Source organism: Schistocerca serialis, chromosome 9, assembly GCF_023864345.2.
Source record: "Schistocerca serialis cubense isolate TAMUIC-IGC-003099 chromosome 9, iqSchSeri2.2, whole genome shotgun sequence".
NCBI lineage: Eukaryota > Metazoa > Arthropoda > Insecta > Orthoptera > Acrididae > Schistocerca > Schistocerca serialis.
In genome coordinates, this window is record NC_064646.1 from 101,428,319 (window position 1) to 101,453,705 (window position 25,387).

General features: G+C 41.5%; 2 protein-coding genes across 2 annotated transcripts in view; one reads left to right on the plus strand and one right to left on the minus strand.

Moving 5' to 3' along the window:
• The window catches only part of LOC126418616 (BRCA1-associated protein), a 132,306-nt gene extending 125,326 nt beyond the window's left edge, over positions 1–6,980 (minus strand). Inside the window, exons 1-2 of the mRNA XM_050085456.1 lie at positions 6,718–6,980; positions 6,433–6,600 (exon numbers count right to left, since the gene is read on the minus strand). Coding sequence (XP_049941413.1) covers positions 6,433–6,600; positions 6,718–6,799 — 250 coding nt within the window. The 5' untranslated portion in view covers positions 6,800–6,980. The remainder of the gene's footprint in view (positions 1–6,432; positions 6,601–6,717) is intronic.
• Positions 6,981–7,271: 291 nt separating this feature from the next.
• LOC126418617 (uncharacterized) overlaps positions 7,272–25,387 on the plus strand; it is a 40,587-nt gene continuing 22,471 nt past the window's right edge. The window contains exons 1-2 of the mRNA XM_050085458.1: positions 7,272–7,813; positions 7,897–8,047. Coding sequence (XP_049941415.1) covers positions 7,583–7,813; positions 7,897–8,047 — 382 coding nt within the window. The 5' untranslated portion in view covers positions 7,272–7,582. The remainder of the gene's footprint in view (positions 7,814–7,896; positions 8,048–25,387) is intronic.

Below are 25,387 nucleotides of genomic sequence, written 5' to 3' on the forward strand. Positions count from 1 at the left end.
TAGAAGAAACTGTTAAAAGGAGCAAATTTTTCAATGTATTCAGTTAATTTAATGAGTTAAATTTTAATCGTAATTTCTGTAAATTTAACTTCGAACAATGTGTAGTTTCAGTACCTATTATTGCGATGATATATAAAGGCCCAATTTTTGGTCCCGAGACAGTCAGTCCACGGCCCAGTTTCAGACGAGAAACCTGTGTTGGTTAGATCGACAACAATGCTTCAGCTTAACTCTGGAATAAGAGTTAAACAATTTGGCCATGTGTAAAAACAATGACAGTGTCTGCTCCATACATACCTTTCTATTCATCAAGAATTGTGAACCTTGTGGTTAGGTTTAAACTGCTCGTAGATGTTCAGCAGTTAACTATTATAGCAGTATGTGGAGGTTTGCCTGCAAACTATTAATGAGGCTTATTGAAAGTTAAACAACAGTGTAATGGCCAAATAACTGTATTATTGGGGAGTTGTGAACAGTGAAATTAAAGTACTGTGAAACGCAACTGTGTACCTGTTGGCTACATTATTTACAGCAGTCAGTGTCGGAATTACAAACCCCATTTTTCAGCCAGCGTAGCAATGCAGGATGTCGACACTGAGGACAAACAAAGACAATAAACAAAGCAGGTGAACCGCTACACACACACACAAACACTCACAGCACAACTGCCCCTCCTGTACTTAACCTTTCTAAATGGAGACTCATCAATTTTCACAATTAGCCCCAGCTTCCCTATCTGAAGACCCCTTATACTTTATAAACTCAGAACAAACCTCATGACAATAAGAATATCAATATGAAACAAACCTACTACTAACACAGGTCTTGTGGGAAGAAAACCAAATTGACGGGCAACAGCACCAGTAACAACTTTAGAAAACAATATCCCACATAGCCAGTATAGAATTCTTGAACCAGGAACCCTTCCTAATCGACCTGCAAATACTGTCACACTGACACCGCCACGTGAAGCCAACAAAAATAAACACCAAGTAACATATGGCACTAAGCCCAATGTTGCACTAATATCAATCAGAAACTAGAAGGCACCACTGCTCATTCGAAAATGCTCTCTGGAAATACAAATCATTTAATAGGTGTCGCACCACAATAACGCCACACAACACAACATAGTTACGTTTTGGATCAAAGCTGACAGTGGTACCAGAAAGTTCAATTCATCCATTAGCATCATCACTGTTATACATAGTCTGTACTATTAAGTTATTTCAATGCATTTAGGGTATATTTATATTTGTGACTTCTTTCCACTTCCTACAGATCACTCTTTGTGGGAGTTATGGAATATGACTACTGTAATGCAGTCACTGTACAGTTTTTACGTCACATGATGTCCAGTCACATTAACACGACCTCCTGCGAAACATGGAATAACCACTTTTTGCAGCACAGACCACTCCAAAATGTGCAGGAAGAGAATCAATGAGGTTCTGGAAGGTATCAACATAGATATGGAGTCATGTTGATTCCAGTGAAGTGGCAATTGCACTAGGCTTCTCATCTGATGATCCGTGGCATGAATGGTCCAATCAAGGTGGTACCAAAGAGCCTCAATTGGGTGTAAATCCCAGGCTTTTGGTGGTCAAGGAAATATGGTAAACTCATCCTGGTGCTCTTTGAACCATGCCTGTACACTGTGAAGTGTGTGCCATGTTGCACTGACCTGTTGGTAGATGTCATTGTGCCAAGGAAAAACAAACTGAATGTAAGACTGTACACGGTCCCCTTGGGTAGATGCATGCTTGTGTTGATCCACTGTGCCTTCCAAAATGACGAGATGACCCAGAGAATGAAATGAAAACATTCCCCTGACCATAACACTCTTTCCTCCAGGCAGGATCCTTTCGATGATTGTTGTAAGGTATTTGCTTTCAGACGGCCATCTGTCTGATGGAACATAAAATGTGATTAATTTTAAAAGTCCACCTGTCACCGCTCAGTGGATGTCCAGCTGAAGTTTGGCATGTGAATGCCTGCCTTCGTCACTGAGGAACAGCAGTCAGCATGGGTGCATGAACCAGGCACCTGATGCAGAGTGCCATACACAACAATGTTTGCTGAACTGTCAATGCGGAGACACTGTTGGTAGCCCCTCCGTTCATCCGGGCAGCCCATTATTCAACAGCTGAACATCTATTCAACCCATATACGTAACCACAGCTGTAGTTCACTCTTGTCTATAGCGAACATGGTGCCCCCAGCTGCCTTGGCGCTGGTCTTGGATTGCATCATTTTTCCATGCTCAGTATACTTTAATCACAGTGGCACACAAACAGTTTACAAACTCAGCCTTTCAGAAATTCGTACTTCCGCCTTTGGCCCGAAAGCCAGTAAGCATGCCCTAGTGGATATTTGGTAAATCACTTTGTTTATGCATTACGACAACGACTGCACTGTTTCCTGCAGCCACTGACATGCTTTATATACACCCTGCTGCTAGTGTTACCACTTGCCATCATTGAGTGGTTTTTGCAAATTGGTGTCAAACATATGTGGTGGTCACATTAATACTACTGGACTGTGTATGTTCTAGTGTCTAATTTTATTGGATTGTAGGGAAATACATCCATTTTGCAGAAGCAAGGGAAAACATTGTAATTCATTTGAAAATTGTGCTAAGGACATACAAAGGAATGACTTCAAAATTTTGGACTTGAAAAATGTATGTATTACGGTTGTTTTTCACATAACAGGTATACACTGCATGGGGGGAGGGGGGGGGGGGGAATAAAATAAATAATTAGTAGGTCAGGAAAGACAATGCCGATTTTCGCCTGATGACAGCATATGCCAACTGGGGGTAGAAGATGTAGGCCTACTGATAATGTGTTTCAGTGTCACCTGCCAAAAGATAGCGTAGTGGCGTAGGTATCACAATGCAATCTCTGTGCATCCTTTAATAGGGAATCCTCACACCTAAAATGCTCAGTGTGGTGCAAACATGTGAAGCAAACTAGCAACCATGCTACGGAGATGCACTTGTGCATCCTACAGCCAACTGAGTGAATTTGACAGGGGTCAAACTGTGGCCTTGCATGTGGTGGTATGGTCCTTTTGGAGAATTACCACACAAGTTGGACGTACTGCATCAACTGTGCAGTGATGCTGGTACCAGTTGTCATACTATAAGCACAGCAGTGGCATATCGTACAGATATCGCAGTACAGAAAGACGGCTTGTGGGCTCCGATGTGTCAACACAAACTGGAAGATTGAATGGTGCCCAGTGGTCTTCGGCAATGAAAACAGATTCTGCCTGCAAGTGATGGTCATTTGTATGTACACTGTCGATCTTGTGAGCACTGTCTCATTGAGTACATGTATCGAAGACACATTGACCCCACCACGGTTTTTATGGTATGGGGTGGGGTGAGCTACAACTCTCTTTCATCTTTGAAATTTCTGGAAGGGACACTAACCAGCACTCAGTACATGCAGAATGTTGTGAGACCCATTCTTTTGCTGTTCTTGCAACAGAAAGGTGACATGTCATTCCAACAGGATAATGCTCATCCACACACTGCCAGTGAAACTCTAGCTCTGCAAGACATGCAGCAAGTTCCCAGAAAGCACAATTTCCAGACTTGTCTCCAACTGAATGCAAGTGGGATATGATGGGATAAGAAGTGACTCATCAACTAACAGCTATTCCAGAACTACGTGAAAAGGTCAATGTATCACAGGACAGCATTTGACGTGTGAACAATTGATTGGATGCTGGAGTAGTGCCTGCATTGCAGCCTCAGGCTAAACCACATACTAATATGGGTGTTTCAGTGTGGGCCAATACCTGGTACCTCTGACCCGCTTGTGCTATTAATTTGTAAATGTAATCATTTTGTGTACTCCATGTGCACTGTTGCAACAATAAATCCTGAGTGAGTCTAAAAGTGTGTACTATTTTTCTTCTGGCAGTGTAGTTACACGCTAAAATCTAATACAATTTTTTACACAAAAACAGTATAGCTGCAAAGATAGTTCTTCTTGCATTTTCACAAGGAAAATTAGGATGTTCATGTCTTGCAGCTGACAGTAAACATAAAATAAACATACTGATCACTTTCCTCTCACCAGTCCACCGAGGTATTGCCTGTGGTGCTGTACACCTGAATGTATTACAAATCACACACAGACACTGAATAACTACGAAATAATTTTAATGACTGAAGGACTTTGTTGGCATGTGTTCTATTGTGTTGATGCCAAGATCTGAGATTTACAAGTGCTAGGGGCCTTGGTTGAGACTGCAGTAAGTGTAGCTCTGGTATGGTTTAGCACTCTTTACATACAAAATTGTTAAGGCTTTCGTCAAAAATTTCAGGCTCTGACAGGCTCCACAGCTGGGACGCTGACATTTCAGATTGAGTGAAAGAATATTAGTAGTAGAGGACTAAGGGAACTCAGTAAAGCTTTAGTCTAGTGGAGGTCCTTGGCTACTTCTGAAACATCTCTCTACATAAAACCCAATTGGATTGGCTACTTCTGCAAAATCTCTCAACACACAACACAACTGAATAAACAATACCACAGATGTGACTCTCCAGTTTCTTCAAGTAAAGATGATAAAAGAATAATTCTCAGACATACAACCAGGTTTACGTATACAGCAGGCACAATATTTTGACAAACAGCTGCCGCCATCAATTGTATGCAACATGGTTGCTCGCCGCAATGGGACAAAGTCATCTGGTCTCATGTACGAGAATTACTTTCTTGTATTACAGATACTATAGGAACTCAAAAACAAGACTCCTCTAAAAAATACATAAAAAAACACATCCGAGTCTACATGCAAAAATGCTCATATTCCGGCGAGGAGGAAGAAAAACTCTACAAAAAGTTACAGAAAATGATAAACATCAACAGTTCCTCACAAATGATGATACGAAGGACTTAGGCCCTAATGCAAACGTATGATAACTAAAGAATTATCCCTTTATGATCAAATTGTGTATGATATCAAAATTGACAAATGTCATATGCTAAAATGGTACTGGAAAGTCCTGTGTTGAAAACAAATCGTGAAAGGAGTAAATGGAACCACTGAGGCGAAGAGAGGCCAACAGGCACATAAACAAGACTGAAATGGTTGCTAAGCTTCAGAATAATGTCCTACAAGAGAGGTAACTGACAAACAAAAACACACACTTACAAACAAGGATACATTAACCGGGTCTAGTGTAGCAGGGGATACAACCCGTCGGCTATGGACAATGACGTCACAAGTCGCCAGAGAGCAGTTTACAATTTTTGCTTTTGCTGTTATGTTTCAGTTTCGTTTTTTTACTGATTGCTTAATAAAGTGGATCTGTTTATTCTATCTCGTGAGATTTTTTTTAAAAAAAAAAAGCCAAAAAACACTTATCAGCCACTGAAGGGAGCTACAACACTAAGAAGAATCGCTTCTCGATTGGCCACTTGTGACGTCATTGTCCATAGCCGACGGGTTGTATCCCCTGCTACACTAGTCCCCATTAACCCATTGCTGCAGCCTGTTGGAAGCATAAATTCGGTAATTAGAGTAGCTACATAAATGGAAATTTTCCTTACAACACATCCTTCAATCTTTCTTCCTGGTCTCAATTTGCACTAACTCCTTTTCCATACCTACCTCCAACCATTTCCCAAAACCCCACACTTCACTTCACTCTTTCTATACTCACACGTTCATTTCCACTCTCTCCCCCTCTCTCAGTCCACTTCTCCATGTCACTGTGTGCCACATACATCTCCTCCTATCTGCACCATAGTGAGCTCTTTGGTGCCACATTCCTATTTCACATATTTGCTACGTATTCATCCTAGCAATCAGCCACCCTTCAGTCCAGACCTCCCTCCACCTTTCCTTTCTCTGCTCCCTCATTCCACTCTATACAGGCCCTCACTGTAGTCGAGCTGCTGCAGTGGTCATGCAGGAGTAAATACATGTAGTCTGTGGCTAACTCTGAAAAATACTGTCCGAAAACTCAAGAATATTTTCAAGCCTTGTGTACATACTCATTGACCTCTTAACCCTACAACTACATGGCGAATTATTGTCACACATTTTCATTACTTATGATCCCCCAGAGAAAATTGAGGCATAGTTTTGAGAGATGAAATAGTGAAAGTGGCAAAGTAAATCCTTCGATAGCAAAAGAGATATTAATTGTTTCAGAAATACAATAGAAGACACGAGAAAATACAATTATGCTGCAAATCAAACAGAGGAAACGGAACACAGACGCCTAAAAATATTTCAAACAATTAGCCTAACTAAGTTTTAAAAATTTAATTAGGTTTGGTAAGATGAAAGTATTCTATGGGTGCGAACTGTTTTTTATTCGTTTAATTAATATTGAAAGCAGATTTAAAATAAGTTCAGTACTGAGATAATCAAGGAAGACATTTCAATCATTCTTTCGCATCTTACCTTCTGGAAGACACAAAGGGGTCGACTCTCTGCTTTCTGACCCGGGAATTAATCCGCGGGGTCTTGACTCTCCATCATTCGAGTATGTTTCAATAGTTAGATTGCGCATTTCTCTTCTTCCTCTTCCATATCTTTTCATGTTCTCTGCAGCCATCGCACCACAAAGTCCTATTGGAAATCACAACATTTGGTATTTTGTTTTCGAAAGTAGTTCTATATCATGAAAATCATCTGTTATATCCACACACACTAAAAGTTTATACGCAAAAATGGTGAAATTATTACCTGAATTTTTGTCACTTTTCTTATCACTAAATTCGTCACTTAATTCAATACGTAGGATACATAATGAAACTGGCAATGACATCACCTACAAATTCCCAATACCGACTTACAGGCATAAAAATATACGGATATTCAATAAGTTGTACGCCTTGACTTAACACTCGCGTTCACACAGTACTTTCTTTCTTTGTTGTTTATAAACAATGACAGCGATGATCAGTTCCGAAAAATATGGCTGCCAGCTGTTAACTCTGGTTTAACAACTACTATAGTCATATTTTCCGAAAATTCTGAAATATATTGTACTGGTATTTTTCTGTTAACTTTCTATTGCATCAAGTAAATGAAATATATACAGGTGTAAGATTATTCCACACGAAGTCGACAACTTCACAACAGAGAATCTTTTGATACATCTTTGATAAATTTATGTGCCATAATTTTCATTATTTATGTTCAGTGAACTGTTAATTTGGTCTGTTTTATAGCGTAAATCAGAACATTTACATTGTAGCTATTCACACGTTACATGGGAGAACAGAAATTACGCAAGTCAAAGATAATGTAATGATGAATATGCTACATAGTCCCGATGGTTTCAATGCAGTCTATTGCTGCTGCCATAATGTTTTCGTTTGATATGATTATTGTGAAGCTTGTAAGTAGAGATTGATGTGAGAAATGACTACGATCGAGCTATGCTGCAGAAATGAGAAAATTGCAAATGTGGTGTGGCGTGGTGTTATCTTCATTATGACACGATGAAGTTACGTTTATGTTCCAATGGAATGTTAGTTTGTTATTTCATTAAACGCCAGGTGGCTTAATAAAGTACAAGAATATCATCAAATTATACGTAACAGAAATGGCAGGTGTGTTCGGCAGTCATGATAAACGGTTTACAATCGATGACGCGTTTGAAGAAGAAAATGATGAGGCTATCAGAGTCTATGGCTCAACCACTGAAAGATCTCCACTTAAGCCAAAAAATCGGAACGTTGTGTCAGAAGACAGTGTTATCGTAAGAATCGACGATCCCAACCGTACGTCAAGAACAATTACAAGCACTGCACCAAGATTTAAAGGCGCTGACGATGTAAGTAGTCTCCACAGTACTCAAAAACCTGTCATTAAATGAACTACAACTAGTATTACATAGGAGATTTTTGCTGCTCACAGACCATATCCAGGGACAGCGATTCGCTTATACAGGATGGTGGATTTTATACCGGAATGTTTGATCCTTCCCAGTCATGTTGGCGCCATCCAAAAATACGAGAGAACTGGAAAATGGTTTTGGCTGCTGTTGTGCTACTGATTGTGGGAATAGGTAGGCAAGTAGAATTTACTTTTAGTCACGTAACATTTTGCATAACTTATGCTAACAGTGATGCAGCGGCCTTCGAAAATTAATTTCGGGAAGTTAAACGTAGTAACACTAATTCAAATGGTATGAAATATTGACGGCGGATCTATTAAAATAGCTTTTAAGTTTAGGGCTCACCACGGGAGAACAGAATGTATAGGATTGGTGGAAAGAAATGGAAAACTGTAAACTAATGTGATTTGCAGTATGCGGTTTTTTCTGACACTATGGTATTACAAACTGGTCATGGTAGTCCTTCAAGACTTCATACACGCGTACTATATTATATAATCTCCAATTTACAACTTTCGTCAAACAACAGGAGTTGTCAAAGAAATGAAGAAACCTTAATCTACCCCACTGTAGGCCTGTAGGTATACTATCTGTCAAACGCTTTATGCCCAGTATTAAATTATAAAAATACTGTATTATTGTCGAAGTTCATGTACTCCATCTAAAGACGACTCTAATTATTATATTTTGTACAGTAAATACCGCATTATAGTTGTATCCCAAAATCTTCGGTGGTAAAATGTCAGTCAATGTGGAGATGAGATTAATGATCTGAGTTTTAATCTACTATTTTTGATAATATCAAGTTGGTTAGTATGCTTGTGACAAATTTTCTGATTTTTCCATGAGGAAGGAAACCACCTTTTACTGGGGTAAATGTGTGTTTCAGCTTTATATGATATTTTACCTCATTTAGCATTTAAAACAGGTTGAATCTTTGGCTCCACTTGAGCATTCGATACTACTATTTTGATGAGCAATGACATAACTGTTCTGTTGTGTGATGGAATGGTGGCATGTTTTATTTGAAATGGATCATGTTTGCAGAGGGCCTGTTGGAGTGTGTGGTGACACTCTGTAGTATGGGTTGTTTATTTCTAAGTTGTCTGTGAGTGATTTTGTACTCCTTGAATGTTGTGTTAATAATACAGGAAGAATTTGTATGGTTTGTTTGCAAGCAATGTTAATGTTGGCATTACGGGCAATAGATTCGTTTGTAATTACTAGTGTGATGCCTTGTTTATGGCTATTAGATTTTTGTTGGTTATGAATGTGACAAGGAAGTTCACAAGTTGGGCTCTGCGTGCTGCATTGGGAGATGACATGTTGAGCATGATTAAATACCCACGATTATTTGATTTAATTTCTGAGTATGTGAAGTGTTAAGTTTGTGGAGAAGGTATGAGACTGACCATAGTTGCTTCATCTTGTATCACTTCCCAGTATATGTGGTGTTGTTGGCAGGATAACTTATGGGATTCTATCTACAGTGGGGTTTAACTCTAGGCTTGCTAGTTGAGAGATTGTGTTGGTGACATTTTACTTTTGCCTGTTGCTAGATTTGTGTCAGCTGACTTTGGTTCTTAAGTATGTTTTTGTGGTTTTATTTTTGTATATATGTCTGGTATGCCTGTGTATAAGTGGGTCGACAGAAGCGTCCGATCCCACGCGTCGGCTTTGACCCGTGACGTAAGGGTGTTGTCGTGTGTGACGTCATGACGGCCCGGAGTTTGGTTTGAGTGTGGCTCTCTCCAGTTCTGTTTTATCTTATTTTATTTACTTTTCTGATCTGTTCGTTCTATCTCGTGAGATTTTTTTTTTAATTTAAAAACACTTATTACTTATTTTAATTATCTGTTTCCTCGAATTTCTGTTTTAGTTTATTATATTTATCTTTCTGATCTGTTCGTTCTATCCCGTGAGATTTTTTTTTTTTTTTTAAAGACAAAAAACACTAATCAGCTACTGAAGCATCTTTATCTTCTATGGGTTGCAGGGGTTACGACCCATGGTGAGGTGGGTGGGTATTCATGCATGGCTGTCTTCACTTACACGTTGTAGCTACGCAAGGCGTCTAAATTTGTTTATATTTAGTTTGCCCCCACCCAAAACACCCCATTTCCCGCGCTTGTCCCGTTAGTGTCATTAGGCTTCTTGTGGAAAGTGTGTGTGTTTGTTTTTGTTTCCGCCATATTTGTGACGTCATGGGTCAAAGCAGACGGGTGAGATTGGACGCTTCCGTATTTTCGTATAAGTTTATGTGCAAAAATTGTGTGTCAGTACAACTTTTTGGAATTGTTGTTGTGTGTTGCGAGTTGCAGGCTATACAGTTTATGATAGGCAGCCCATGCGCAGATGTTAGCCATGCCTGTGGGTGTATGATTAAGAGCGAACATAGAATTACTTTCAATAGTAAAAACTAATCACTTATCTTCATCCATCTACCTGCCTGGCCCCATGATTTAATTATAAAACAAGAAGTCATACGAAAACTTGATTCACAATTCAGCTGTTCTGCCATCTTAGATGGTCCTTTGTAAAGTTTTATCATTGTTGGTAATTATGTCACTCTGTGACTGGGAGTGTTGTGTTGAGTTTGTTGTGCTTACTTTGATGATGATAGGTTTTTGATATTGGGTATAGTAGTAAGCTTCATTTTCGTGGTAATACGGACAGGTCAGCTGATATTGATACTGCCTTTCGTTAATTTTTTTGCTTTTTCTACAGTTAGGTGTTCTGTGATTGGGTCAATGGAGGTGTACGATCCCATCTGTCTTCTTTGAACTGTGATGTAAGGGTGGTGTTGTGTGTGATGTCATTAAGAGTTTAGTTCATGAGTTGGTTGTGTTTGTAGATGTCATCTTGTTGTGGTTGATGGTATCCTCTGGTGGTGAGTGTTTGTATGGTCTGATTGTTATGTGGTGTATTGGGTTCATTTGAGCGCTGTTGTTCACAGTGCACAGTATTTTGGATTGCCTGTGATTGAAGGGCTCAAATTGGTTTGCTGTTTGTCATGTGGTAAGGAGTTTAATGTATTTTGTGGCTTCTTTTGTTAGGTATGGGTATGACTGTAAAATATAACAGTTCGAGGGTGTTTGCGGATAGAGGGGAGGACATGATGTCCCTCAGCAAATTTCTGGGACTAGTGTAGCCGGCTTTGGACATTGACGTCACAAGTCGCCAATCGAGAAGCGATTCTTCTTAGTGTTGTAGCTCCCTTCAGTGGCTGATAAGTGTTTTTTGGCTTTTTTAAAAAAAATCTCACGAGATAGAATAAACAGATCCACTTTATTAAGCAATCAGTAAAAAAACGAAACTGAAACATAACAGCAAAAGCGACAATGGTAAACTGCTATCTGGCGACTTGTGACGTCATTGTCCAAAGCCGACGGGTTGTATCCCCTGCTGCACTAGACCCAAATTTCTTCAGATGTTTGGAACCCTAGCAGGAATTTTCAAGTGCAGGAGAACATGAGGTTGACGAGAGTTTAGGTGTTTTGGACCAGGGAATGTTATATGTGGCAGTGCCGAAGGGATAACCTTTGGCGCTCCATCAGATATGGTACCTGGTTCGAGAAGTCTAGGTTGGCCATGTGAGAGATTGTTTTGATGACTTATTATTTTTGTTATAGATCCTCTATCAGTTTTGAGACTGGAGTGAGTGAGTGAGAGCACAGTTTTATATTGGTTTTCTTCTCGTAGGGAAGTGTTTTCTGAATATGTGAAGTATAGGGGTAAGTAGGGTGGGCCAAGGGTGGTGGTCGAGATAGATGGATCGCAGTTTGGGAAGAGGAAGTACAGGAGGCATAAGTCTCCGGTTGGTTTATGGTTGTAGGGGGCCATTATTTTGGGGGGGGGGGGGGGGGGGGGGGTATGCGAATTGTGCTTTCAGGGTTTTGGAGGGGCGTATGAAGAGGGAATTGGTGGGGTTAATTGAAGAGTATACAGAGGAGAAGAGTATTGTAGTGTCAGATGCTTTTTCGTTGTATAGGGGGTTGGAGAAGATGGGTTATGATCATTTAGTTGTAAATCATAGTTTAGAGTTCTCAAGTTACAAAACTGGGGCATGTACCAATACTATAGAGGAGTTTTGGGGGGGGGGGGGGGGGTTAAACCAGTCATAGGGAGGGGGAAGAGGGGCTCATCTAACCTGTAATCTCATTTAGGTGAGTATTGCTGGCGGGAGAGCGTCCCTGGAGAGTGTTGCAAAATTTTTTTTTTTTTTTTTTTTTTTTTTTTTTTTTTTTTTTTTTTTTTTTTTTTTTTGGGCAGTTCGTAAGATGTACAGCCAAGAGTGATTAGTTGAGTGGGTTTTGTATGTGGCCGGGGGGGGGGGTTAATGTTTGTGGATTTAGGTGGAGGGGGGGGGCTGTTTTATGATTATGTTGCATAGGATATGCTTTGTTGCAGTTGTTTTTGAGCTGTTATGTGTGATTGAGTTTTGTTTATTTGTTGATTTTTGTTTTTGGGGAGAGGGTGAAGTTTGGTGGGGGGTTGGTAGGTAGTGGGCAGTTTGGGAGTTTCTTTGTTTGTGTGTGTGCGCGTGTCTGCGTTTGATTGGGGTGGCTAACCTAGTATGTAGTGCCGGAATTTGTTCGTGGTAGGTAGTCTTTTTAAATAAATAGCGAGTTGCAGCGTTTTGTGGGGTTTTTTATGATGTGTTGTGGGTTTGGTTTTATTTATCATAGGTGTCTATTTTATTGGTATCGCCGGCTGTGGTTGATCTATATCAGCATCCGATTACAATTTTTGTCATCGTAGATGCGTTTTCCCCCCCCCCATGAACCATGGACCTTGCCGTTGGTGGGGAGGCTTGCGTGCCTCAGCGATACAGATAGCCGTACCGTAGGTGCAACCACAACGGAGGGGTATCTGTTGAGAGGCCAGACAAACATGTGGTTCCTGAAGAGGGGCAGCAGCCTTTTCAGTAGTTGCAAGGGCAACAGTCTGGATGATTGACTGATCTGGCCTTGTAACAATAACCAAAACGGCCTTGCTGTGCTGGTACTGCGAACGGCTGAAAGCAAGGGGAAACTACAGCCGTAATTTTTCCCGAGGGCATGCAGCTTTACTGTATGTTTACATGATGATGGCGTCCTCTTGGGTAAAATATTCCGGAGGTAAAATAGTCCCCCATTCGGATCTCCGGGCGGGGACTACTCAAGAGGATGTCGTTATCAGGAGAAAGAAAACTGGCGTTCTACGGATCGGAGCGTGGAATGTCAGATCCCTTAATCGGGCAGGTAGGTTAGAAAATTTAAAAAGGGAAATGGATAGGTTGAAGTTAGATATAGTGGGAATTAGTGAAGTTCGGTGGCAGGAGGAACAAGACTTCTGGTCAGGTGACTACAGGGTTATAAACACAAAATCAAATAGGGGTAATGCAGGAGTAGGTTTAATAATGAATAGGAAAATAGGAATGCGGGTAAGCTACTACAAACAGCATAGTGAACGCATTATTGTGGCCAAGATAGATACGAAGCCCACGCCTCTACAGTAGTACAAGTTTATATGCCAACTAGCTCTGCAGATGACGAAGAAATTGAAGAAATGTATGATGAAATAAAAGAAATTATTCAGATTGTGAAGGGAGACGAAAATTTAATAGTCATGGGTGACTGGAATTCGAGTGTAGGAAAAGGGAGAGAAGGAAACATAGTAGGTGAATATGGATTGGGGGACAGAAATGAAAGAGGAAGCCGCCTGGTCGAATTTTGCACAGAGCACAACATAATCGTAACTAACACTTGGTTTAAGAATCATGAAAGAAGGTTGTATACATGGAAGAACCCTGGAGATACTAAAAGGTATCAGATAGATTATATAATGGTAAGACAGAGATTTAGGAACCAGGTTTTAAATTGTAAGACATTTCCAGGGGCAGATGTGGACTCTGACCACAATCTGTTGGTTATGACCTGTAGATTAAAACTGAAGAAACTGCAAAAAGGTGGGAATTTAAGGAGATGGGACCTGGATAAACTAAAAGAACCAGAGGTAGTACAGGGATTCAGGGAGAGCATAAGGGAGCAATTGACAGGAATGGGGGAAATAAATACAGTAGAAGAAGAATGGGTAGCTTTGAGGGATGAAGTAGTGAAGGCAGCAGAGGATCAAGTAGGTAAAAAGACGAGGGCTAGTAGAAATCCTTGGGTAACAGAAGAAATATTGTATTTAATTGATGAAAGGAGAAAATATAAAAATGCAGTAAGTGAAACAGGCAAAAAGGAATACAAACGTCTCAAAAATGAGGTCGACAGGAAGTGCAAAATGGCTAAGCAGGGATGGCTAGAGGACAAATGTAAGGATGTAGAGGCCTATCTCACTAGGGGTAAGATAGATACCGCCTACAGGAAAATTAAAGAGACCTTTGGAGATAAGAGAACGACTTGTATGAATATCAAGAGCTCAGATGGAAACCCAGTTCTAAGCAAAGAAGGGAAAGCAGAAAGGTGGAAGGAGTATATAGAGGGTCTATACAAGGGCGATGTACTTGAGGACAATATTATGGAAATGGAAGAGGATGTAGATGAAGATGAAATGGGAGATATGATACTGCGTGAAGAGTTTGACAGAGCACTGAAAGACCTGAGTCGAAACAAGGCCCCCGGAGTAGACAATATTCCATTGGAACTACTGACGGCCGTGGGAGAGCCAGTCCTGACAAAACTCTACCATCTGGTGAGCAAGATGTATGAAACAGGCGAAATACCCTCAGACTTCAAGAAGAATATAATAATTCCAATCCCAAAGAAAGCAGGTGTTGACAGATGTGAAAATTACCGAACTATCAGCTTAATAAGTCACAGCTGCAAAATACTAACACTAATTGTTTACAGACGAATGGAAAAACTAGTAGAAGCCAACCTCGGGGAAGATCAGTTTGGATTCCGTAGAAACACTGGAACACGTGAGCCAATACTGACCTTATGACTTATCTTAGAAGAAAGATTAAGGAAAGGCAAACCTACGTTTCTAGCATTTGTAGACTTAGAGAAAGCTTTTAACAATGTTGACTGGAATACTCTCTTTCAAATTCTAAAGGTGGCAGGGGTAAAATACAGGGAGCGAAAGGCTATTTACAATTTGTACAGAAACCAGATGGCAGTTATAAGAGTCGAGGGACATGAAAGGGAAGCAGTGGTTGGGAAGGGAGTAAGACAGGGTTGTAGCCTCTCCCCGATGTTGTTCAATCTGTACATTGAGCAAGCAGTAAAGGAAACAAAAGAAAAATTCGGAGTAGGTATTAAAATTCATGGAGAAGAAATAAAAACTTTGAGGTTCGCCGATGACATTGTAATTCTGTCAGACAGCAAAGGACTTGGAAGAGCAGTTGAATGGAATGGACAGTGTCTTGAAAGGAGGATATAAGATGAACATCAACAAAAGCAAAACAAGGATAATGGAATGTAGTCTAATTAAGTCAGGTGATGCTGAGGGAATTAGATTAGGAAATGAGGCACTTAAAGTAGTAAAGGAGTTTTGCTATTTGGGGAGCAAAATAACTGATGATGGTCGAAGTAGAGAGGATATAAAATGTAGGCTGGCAATGGCAAGGAAAGTGTTTCTGAAGAAGAGAAATTTGTTAACATCCAGTATAGATTTAAGTGTCAGGAAGTCATTTCTGAAAGTATTTGTATGGAGTATAGCCATGTATGGAAGTGAAACATGGACGATAAATAGTTTGGACAAGAAGAGAATAGAAGCTTTCGAAATGTGGTGCTACAGAAGAATGCTGAAGATTAGATGGGTAGATCACATAACTAATGAGGAAGTATTGAATAGGATTGGGGAGAAGAGAAGTTTGTGGCACAACTTGACCAGAAGAAGGGATCGGTTGGTAGGACATGTTCTGAGGCATCAAGGGATCACCAATTTAGTATTGGAGGGCAGCGTGGAGGGTAAAAATCGTAGAGGGAGACCAAGAGATGAATACACTAAGCAGATTCAGAAGGATGTAGGTTGCAGTAGGTACTGGGAGATGAAAAAGCTTGCACAGGATAGAGTAGCATGGGGAGCTGCATCAAACCAGTCTCAGGACTGAAGACCACAACAACACAACAACAACAACAGATGCGTTTTGGTATTGTGAGCTGCTGTTGACCTATATAGGTCAAGGGATATATTCTATCCCCATGTTTGTCATCGTAGCTGTATGTTTTTGGTAGATCAGGGGAAATGATAGATATCAAAGTGTTTCATTGTAGGTGAATGTGTTTTGGTATCGTCAGTTGTAGTTGACCTATATAGGTCAAGGGAAGTATCAGATTCCAACTTGTTTTGTTATAGGCGTTGGTTTCGTGGTATTGTTAGTTGCGGTCTGATTCTAATTTTTGTAGTTGTTGGTTGTAATTTTGTGGTATTGGCAACTGCAGTTGAGCTATGTAGGTGAAGGGAAATGACAGATTCCTGTGGATTTTGTAGGTGTAGTGGAATGTGGGAATTTTATGTTGTTTCTTGTTGTTTTTCTGTCGTTTTGCATGGTTTGGGATCATGGTGTGTTGTTTTGTATGTTTGTATTTAGTTTGTCCCCAATTTCCTACACTTGTCCCGTTAGTTTGATTATATTCCTTGAGGGAGATGTTTTTGTCATATTTGTGGTTTTTGCTCTTTTGATGCTATTGTTTTGTGTTGCTTGCATCATTGTTGCATTTTGTGTGTTTTTCTATGAATGCGAATTTTCTTTTGGTCTTTAAATGACTTCGTGCCTGGGCCTGCTACCTAATCAAATTTCAGAAACAGATTTGCTGGGAACGATATGTAGCTGCCGTAGGACCACACACCCCCTCTTTACAAGTCTGGGCGAAACTCAGGCGAATTTTTGGCCACCGTCCTCCCACCAGCGTTGCAGAAATTTCTGTGCATGGTGTTGTCCTTACAATCCAGACTTCGTAGCAGAAAATTTCACTCAACTCTTTGCTCAAACTTCGGCATTGGCTCAGTATCCGCCTGCGTTCCTTCTCCTGAAAGAGCACTCAGAACGACTGCCTTTGTCTGTTTGTCGCTGCTCGGAGCCATGTAATGCCCCATTCAGCGAGTGGGAATTCACCAGCGCCCTCGCCCTTAGTCTTGACACCGTTCCTGGACCGAACCAGGTACATAACCAGATGCTCCAAACTTATCGGTGGCTGGCCACCTTTGTATACTGACCCTCTTCAACCGTCTGTGGAGTGAGGGAGTCTTTCCTACCCAGCAGCAGGAAAGCATTGTTGTTCTGGTGTTAAAGCCAGGAAACCCATCTCTTCAGTTGGGTAACTACCGTCCAATTAGTAGTACCAACACCCTCTGTAAGCTCCTTGAACTCATGGTGAGTCAGCGGCTTTTTTGGATCCTTGAATCCCGTGACCTTTTGTTACTGACTCAAAGTGGTTTTTGCTGTGGCCACTCTACGGTGGATAACTTGGTCCACATGGAGTCTATCTGATCGGCTTTTGCCCATCGGCAACACCTCCTTGCAGTCTTCTTTGATCTGCATAAAGCCTATGACACCACCTGGCACCACCACATCCTCACCACCCTTCGCGAATGGGACCTTTGTGGTGCTCTGCCCGTTTTTATCCGTACCTTCCTTTCGTGTCGCTCTTTTCGGGTCCGAGTTGGCTCCTCCTACAGCACTCCCCATGGACAAGAAAATGGGGATCCACAGGGTTTCGTACTGAGTGTCCCTCTCTTTCTCATTGCCATTAATGGTCTGGTGACAGCTGTTGGGCCGAGAGTGTCCCCCTCTCCTGACGATTTTTGTATCTATGTCACTTCCTCCGTAATGGGCGTTGCAGAATGCCATCTACAGGGGGATGTCTCCCAGGCACACTCATGGGCTCTCCCGTGGCTTTCAATTTTTGGCGGCTAAGTCGTGTGTCATGCATTTCAGCTGTCGCCGTACAGTCCATCCCCATCTGGAACTGTTCCTCAATGGTTGGCACCTCGAAGTGGTAAGACACCAATCGCTTCTTGGGTCTGATCTTCAATGCCCGGTTGACATGGCTTCCTCATCTTCACCAGCTGAAGAGGACGTGCTGGTCCCATCTCAATGTTCTAAGGTGTCTATGCAATACCATCCTGCGATTGTACCAAACATTGGTCCACACTTGTTTAGACTATGGAAGTCCTGTCTGTGGATCTGCGTAGTGTTAGACATTGCAGATACTAGACCCCATCCCCCACTGTAGGATCCGACTTTTGACTGGTACCTTCCGGACTAGCCCCGTACTTAGCCTTCTCGCAGAGGCAGGGATTCCACCACTCCGAGTTTTTTGCCAACAACAGCTGATATCTTACGTGCTCTGCATTCACTGCACCCCAAAGCACCCTAATTATGGTCTCCTTTATCCAGACACGGAGGTCACCCCGCCGTAGTAGCGGCCACAATGTGGACTCACCATGACTGTCCGCATTCAGTCACTCTTTTCTGAGCTCCAGCAATTCCCTTTACTGCCTCTTTTCTCCACTCACACAGTTTCCTTTACCGCCTCTTTTCTCCGCTCACGCACGTACCCCTCCGGGGTTCGTCTTTCAGCCGTAGCTCTGTCATGATCTCTCAATCGATTCAAAGGATTCTGTCCCTCCGATGGCTCTTCACCACCAGTTCTATTGTCTCCTCAGTTCTTTTCAGGGTTCAGAAGTGGTCTGTACTGATAGCGCCATGATTGCTGGCCACACTGGTTTGCTTACACCTGCGCGCGACCCACTGAACTTCGTTCCTTGTCAGATGGCTGTAGTGTTTTTACTGCAGAATTGGTAGCCATCTTGAGCGCACTGGACATATCCGCTCCTGCTCAGGACTATCCTTCACTATCTGTAGTGACTCATTGAGCGATTTGCATGCTATCGGCCAGTGCTTCCCTCGCCACCCATTGGTCAGTGTTGGGATTCCTGGCAATGAAGTTGCCTATTGACTGGCTATATTAGCTACTACCAGGCCATATCTTGCTATTGGCATTCCAGAAATAGACCTTTGCTCGGCACTATGTCGTCAGGTTTTGGGCCTTTGGTATACAGAATGGCACACACTTTCTTTGCTGAACAAGCTCAGGGCGATTAAGGATTCTACAGCTCCGTGGCGGCCCTCCTTATGGGTCTCTCGTAAGGCCTCTGTCGTCCTATGCCGGCTCCGCATCAGCCATACTTGGCTGACTCACGGTTATCTCCTCCGTTGTGAGAACCCCCCCTCTCTGTTGTTGTGGATCGATGTTGACTGTGGCTCACATCTTATTGGACTGCCCCAACTTAGCCTCCCTGCGACGGACTTTTAACTTTCCAGACTCGCTACCTCTGGTATTGGCTGACTAGCCTCAGCGGCGGATCTTGTTTTACGTTTTATTCATGATTGGGGAGGGACCTTCCACCTTATCAGTGAGTGGAGTGGATGGCAGGCCCTCTTGCTCCCCCCTTCGCCCCAACTGGATTGGCTTCAACTGGGCTTGGTGGTCCCCGGCCCTCTGCCTTCCCACTCCTTTTTTTATGGGGTCTGTTACATCATGAGCATCTCTCTTGTCTTCTGTGCTTCTTCCTTCACGCCCCTGTCGTTAGTCTCTTTCTTTCTCTCACCTCTTCTACCGCCCATTTCCTCCCTTCCCTGTCAATAGTTTATCATTTTATGGACATTGTAGTTCCCTCTTCTAATGTGGGATTTTATCTGTTTTAGTTAATCCGAGGTCGGAGGAACTGATGACCGTGTAGTTTGGTCCGTTCTCCGACCAACCAACCAACCAACTAAATACTATGTCTCCACTAAATCCCAATTTCCCGCAGTATCCCTGTTTCAATATTTGTTAAATTAAGAATTCGTACAATTCTTTACTTGATATTTATATTTTCACATTGTGTAGGTGTTTAAGGTTACTGCTCGCTGTCTTGAATGACCTGCTTAGGCGATTATCTGATAATTGCCACACTTATCATTCACACAATCCTGAAGAAAGCATGGTCTGATATTTTTCAGAAAGTCTAGAGGTGGGTCTCCAGTCTGATTCTACACGTTAATTTGAATAGTCATTTGGGATTGCCACTTCCTCCAGTGATTTTAGGAATTCTGATGGAATGTTACCTCTGCCTTCTGCCTTATATGATTGTAAGTACTCCGAAGCTCTATTAAACTCCAATACTGGATCCTCTGCCTCCCGTATTGACTGACATTTCTTCTGTCATATCCTCTGGGCAGTCCTCCTACTTGTAGAGACCTTTAATCCACTCTTTCCACCTATTCGCACTCCTCTTTGTGTTTAATAGTGGAATTCCTCTTTGACCTGTAATTTTGATTCCTTTGCTTTCAGTTTCATGAAAGGTTGTTTTGACTTTTCTTAATGCTGAAACAATTCTTCAGATGATCATTTCTTATTAAATTTCTTCACATTTTCCCCGCAACTATTTTGTTTTGGCTTTCCCATGGTTCTTACTTATTTCATTCCTAAGTGACTTACATTCCTGTCTTGTTTTGATCAGTTTAAGAAGTTTTTCTGTTAACCAAAGTTTCTTTGCAGTACCCTCCTTGATGTCTTTGTCCAATGTATGTAACTTCTAATTTTGAAGATGTCCATCCCTCTTCAACTGAGCTACATACATTGGTATCCACCATTGCAATGTCTACAGTCTTGGAGAACTTCCAGTGCACTGCATCATTCATCAGTACTTCAGTATCTCACTTCTTTACACATTGATTCTTCTGGGAAATTCTCTTAAACTCTGCTTTTCTTCATCATACTAAGTTTTGATCAGTTTATATCTGTGCCAAGGTACACGTTAAAATTCAGTATGATTTTGGAATCTCCATCTGATTAAGATATAATACAGCAGTAATCTTCCCATGACTCTGGGCCTTTGCCAAGTATACCTCCTCCTCTTGTGATTTTTGAGTGGTATGTTTGGAATTACTAACTGAAATTTATTGCAGAAACCAATTAGTCGCTCTCCTCTCATTCATACTACTGATCCCATACTCTCCCATAACTCTGCTCTCTATCCCTTTCCCTACTGTTGTTTTCCAGTACACAATGAGTATTAGATTATCATCACCCTTCATGTACTGAATTACCTATTCAGTATCCTCGTACACTTTTTCTACCTCTCCATCTGTTACTTGCGACGTTAGGATGTATGCCTGAACTACCATTGTTGGTGTTGGTTTGTTATTGATTTTGATAACCCTATCACTGAACTGTTGACAGTAACTCACTCTCTGCCGCATCTTTCTATTTACAACAAATCCTACTCCCATTATATTGTATTCTGTTGCAGATATTACCCTATATTCATCATACCAGGAATCCTTATCTTCTTTCCATTTCACCTCACTAACCTCTGCTATACCTAGATTGAACCTTTGCATTTCTCTTTCCAGATCTGCTATCTTCCCTACCACATTGAAACTCCTGACATTCAGCCCCCCAGGGGGTTCATGGTCCTTTCGTGAGTATGTGTGTGGCGAGCACGGGGCCCCAAGCTATTGCAGCCTTCCTTCTTTCCTGAGCTGTTTTTCCTTGCCCTTGCCCTTCCCCTCCTTTCTTGTCCTTGGTCCTTCCCTTTCGCCCTCTCCTCTCCCTCTCTTGGTGTCCTTGTTTATGTTGGCCTCGCTATCCTCCTGGTTATGTTGGCTTTGAATTTGGTTTTGTTGCACAATCACCTCATCCTTTTGGCATTCTCTGGTCCCCCTCTGGGGTTTGACCTCCATTACTAAATTTCTATTCCATAGTGTGAGCCATTTGGGGAAGAGCATCTTACCTAGTGTCTCCGACGTGTGCCCTCCTAGTTCCTTCCACCTTTTCCTTCAGGTCATTGTCTGATGTTAGGGTGCATAGCCAGCACAGTAGCCAGCCCGTGTGCTGGGGTTGATATGTACCCTTTTGGTTGGGCCCCCTGAAAAAAAAACAGGGATCACACTTCTGATACCTGAGCTGTGACCTCCTCATGTAAGCCTTTCCCACACTATCTGGTTTGCACCAGGACTGATGGAGATACTTCCACCAATACCAAACCTTTATTTTTGCAGAACACATTGAAGACAAGTATGGCAAAGTGGACTCTCTGAGTAAGATGCGGTCGGGTTCGTTGTTGATCAAAACTGCTTCAGCTGCCCAGTCTGTGGCCCTTCGTGCCTGTAACCATCTTGGCACAGTTCTTGTATCCATTACTCCCCACCAGTCTTTGAATATGGTTCAAGGCGTAATTTTTCACAGGGACCTCAGCCTTCAAACTGATGAGGAACTTGGGGACAATCTCGGACGGGGAGTGTTCACTTTGTTCGGTGTGTTCAGAAGGGTCCGAAGGACAATCGCATTGATACTGGTGCCTTTATCCTGGTATTTGAAGTGGTACCCTCCCTGAGAAGGTCAAGATTATGGTTTATCGGTGTGATGTGAAGCCGTACATCCCTCCACCTATGAGATGTTTTAAGGGTATACGGAACGCCCTATGCTTTCAATGTTAAATTGAGCTAAAAGTTAGGAACATTTTCTCATTTGTTATTTGGACGATACTCTTGATTTTTTCACAGAACACAGAGATATGTTCTCCTTTTATGCTGAATTATTAATTTTGAAAAAATAATGTATAGTTTTTCAGATATTTTATTTTTTGTAAATGTTAAAAAAAAGTTATACATTCTAACAAGTATTTTAAAATTTAAATCCATTAATACAAAATAATTCCAGATATCTTTTAATTCAGATATATTAGAAGGTCTTAAGGAACAACTACAGAAAATTTCATCTTTCTACTATAAATAGGCCCTGAGAAAATGTACCTTATACACAAAAAAAAACTAAAGTTACGGGAAATTAGCTTCAAAGTTTTTACTTCAGTACAAGCCTGCTCCATAGCTTGTATCATCAGAGTCGTCCAACAGCTTCCTCTTGATGGCTCTGCTATGCTGTCTAGCCATCTTTGAATATACTTTTATGGCATTATCTGAAGACCTGAGCCGTTCCTTGTCCAAACAAAGCATAGCTGCGGCAGTTCGTAGTCCTACACAGAGCCCCAACTTCTGCAAAACTTTGCACTTTGTTATATTGCCCTGATTGAATGATGAAACAGCATCATAAACACCAAAGTGAAGTGTGTTTATACCCACAAACACAGTTTTAGGTAGTCTATTCCATATCACATGGTACACACACTCATTTGGATTTTGAGTGTGGCCATGAAGACAATTCTTTAGTAGACTAATATCTGCGAGGCCTCGGAATATTGGTTTTATTTCATCCATTATGGCAGGTGGCAGGTGATGAGGGTGATTGTATTGTTTCTTAGTTACCTTGCCTCTGTTGTACTTGCACCAACTATTGTCTCCTTTTGGACATACCCCATGTTGGGGATTCTCATTGTTTGCAGCTGTATGAAAAAACAGAGCCCAGACTGCTCTTCTCATTAATTCTGCATCTGCTGTATTCTGTCTTATTGCTAGACCATAGCACTTCTGAATATGATCTATTGTAGCATCTGTCAGTCTATTTTTCCCATCTAAAGTTTTTCCATCGCTCAATTTCTTGCCTTTCATGCTAGCCTTGAGCCTTCGAAGTCTTGATCCCATCCTTTTCTGAACATGGTCAACACACTCCAGTTTGGAAATTTTCACATCGTTACCATAGGGTCTCAGTTCCTCAATTTCTTTGAAAGCCTTTGAGTCACCATCTCCAAGATGAATAAATACTTCTTACACCAGCAACTTCCATACCACCACTTGACCCATAGTAATTTGCCATGCACTCCTCTTCATGTTTATTTTTCATTTTCTCCTTGCATCTGCAATGCTTGGAAAGTATTGCCACATCAACTACCTTACCAGTGTCCACACTTGTAGCTGTTACTACACCATTCAGAGATGTGTGGCCTCTCTTCTGCCAGCTTCCATCAAAAGCTATGGACAAGTCTCTGCTATTATTATTTTCAACAACTGCTTTCTCAACAGCATCTTTCATGTTTTCCTGTGCCACATCTTCTACAGCAGAGCCTATTGCAATTATGTGTTTGTTAAATTTTGAAGGTGGAGGAGGGAGGTTCATCACACCACACAACATGGCACCTGCAGCCCTGCCCTTTCCTATACACCGTAATCCATAAACCAGTCTAATGTTTATATCGTACAGTTTACCTGTATCTGCAGTAACATGTGAGGAATTGAAGAAAGTAACACTGTGTTTGCAATAACTGCACATCAACTCTAATTCACTAGCATGTCCTACATGTAAGTTTGTTTTCAATGAAACACCACATTTTCCACATTGTTTGCAGCACACATTGTTCTCCAAAACCTCTGATAATAAAGAGACGTTAATTACCTCATATTTTTTAGTCCCAGCATTTAGTTTCTTGTATTCTTCTTCAATTCCAGCTAGTTTTCTTCTTGAAGCACTTTCCGGTGTAGTGGCAGCAGCATCACTCAATGTATCACTACCAGTGTTGAGGTTAGTCGCTACTGGGACATCAGATACTGATGAAGATGAATCAGACGAATTTTTAGTACACTTTACTTTCTTGCACCAATGTACACGCTTTCTAAATACCTTCAGACTAGGTCTTGGCACATTGAAGGAAAGAAAACTCAATGACTTCTCCACATATGACTTTCACAACAATGACATGGATGTACTCACAAAGGAAACAATACAAATGGTGCAGAATCTTATTGTCAACTGTCTAGCAGTGTAGCCAACAGAAAAGCTAACTCTCTTGTGCTCAATTATATCTCTGGCAAGGCTATCTATATCAGGTATATTTCACGTCTCATATACAAGGTGCGGAACATCGTGTGTCGAAATTATTTTAAAAAATTATTTAAAATAGTTCTATTCACGTCATCCAAATATTTTATACATGGTATTAAACAGGAGAGTCTAAATTTTTCGAAAATGCATTTACCCAAAAATTGATTTTTTTCATTGAAAAACTCATTCCGTATACCCTTAAGTGTTTGCGTTTAGGACACGTCTTCCCGCTGTTCGCAGGCCTCTCTCTGTGGTTACTGTGGACGCCCACTCCATGGGGGGAGTCCCTGTTTTCCCCCTCTTGTGTGTGTTAATTGTCAAGGCAATCATTCTCCACATTCACCGGTTTGCCCAGTTTATAAGAGGAAAAAGAAGATACAGGAGTATAAGTCCCTTGATTGTTTAACCTACACGGAGGCTCGTAAGAAGTATGCACGTCTTCATCCTGTGTCCATGACATCTAGCAATGCTTTAGTTACATCTTCACCCCTTCCTCCCCCTTCCTTACCTCAGTCCCCAACCCCTCCCTCCCCCCCCCCCCCCTCCACTGCATCTCCCACATCCTCCCCTCCAGGTGCCAATCCCCCTCCCCAGCCAGATAACTGTCCCACTTCTTTGGTGCCTGCCGCCGTTGGATAAGCAGCTGCAGCAGCAAGTCGTATACTCCTAGCCCACTCATTTGTTACATAGTTTAATTCTTAATGTTTTTGCGTGTTTTTGGTACTTTCATTGTCTAATTCATAAATTTCAGGCGTATTATAGTATTTGAGAGTTGTAGCATCGCGTTTTAGTACCTGAATAGTGTAAAATCGCG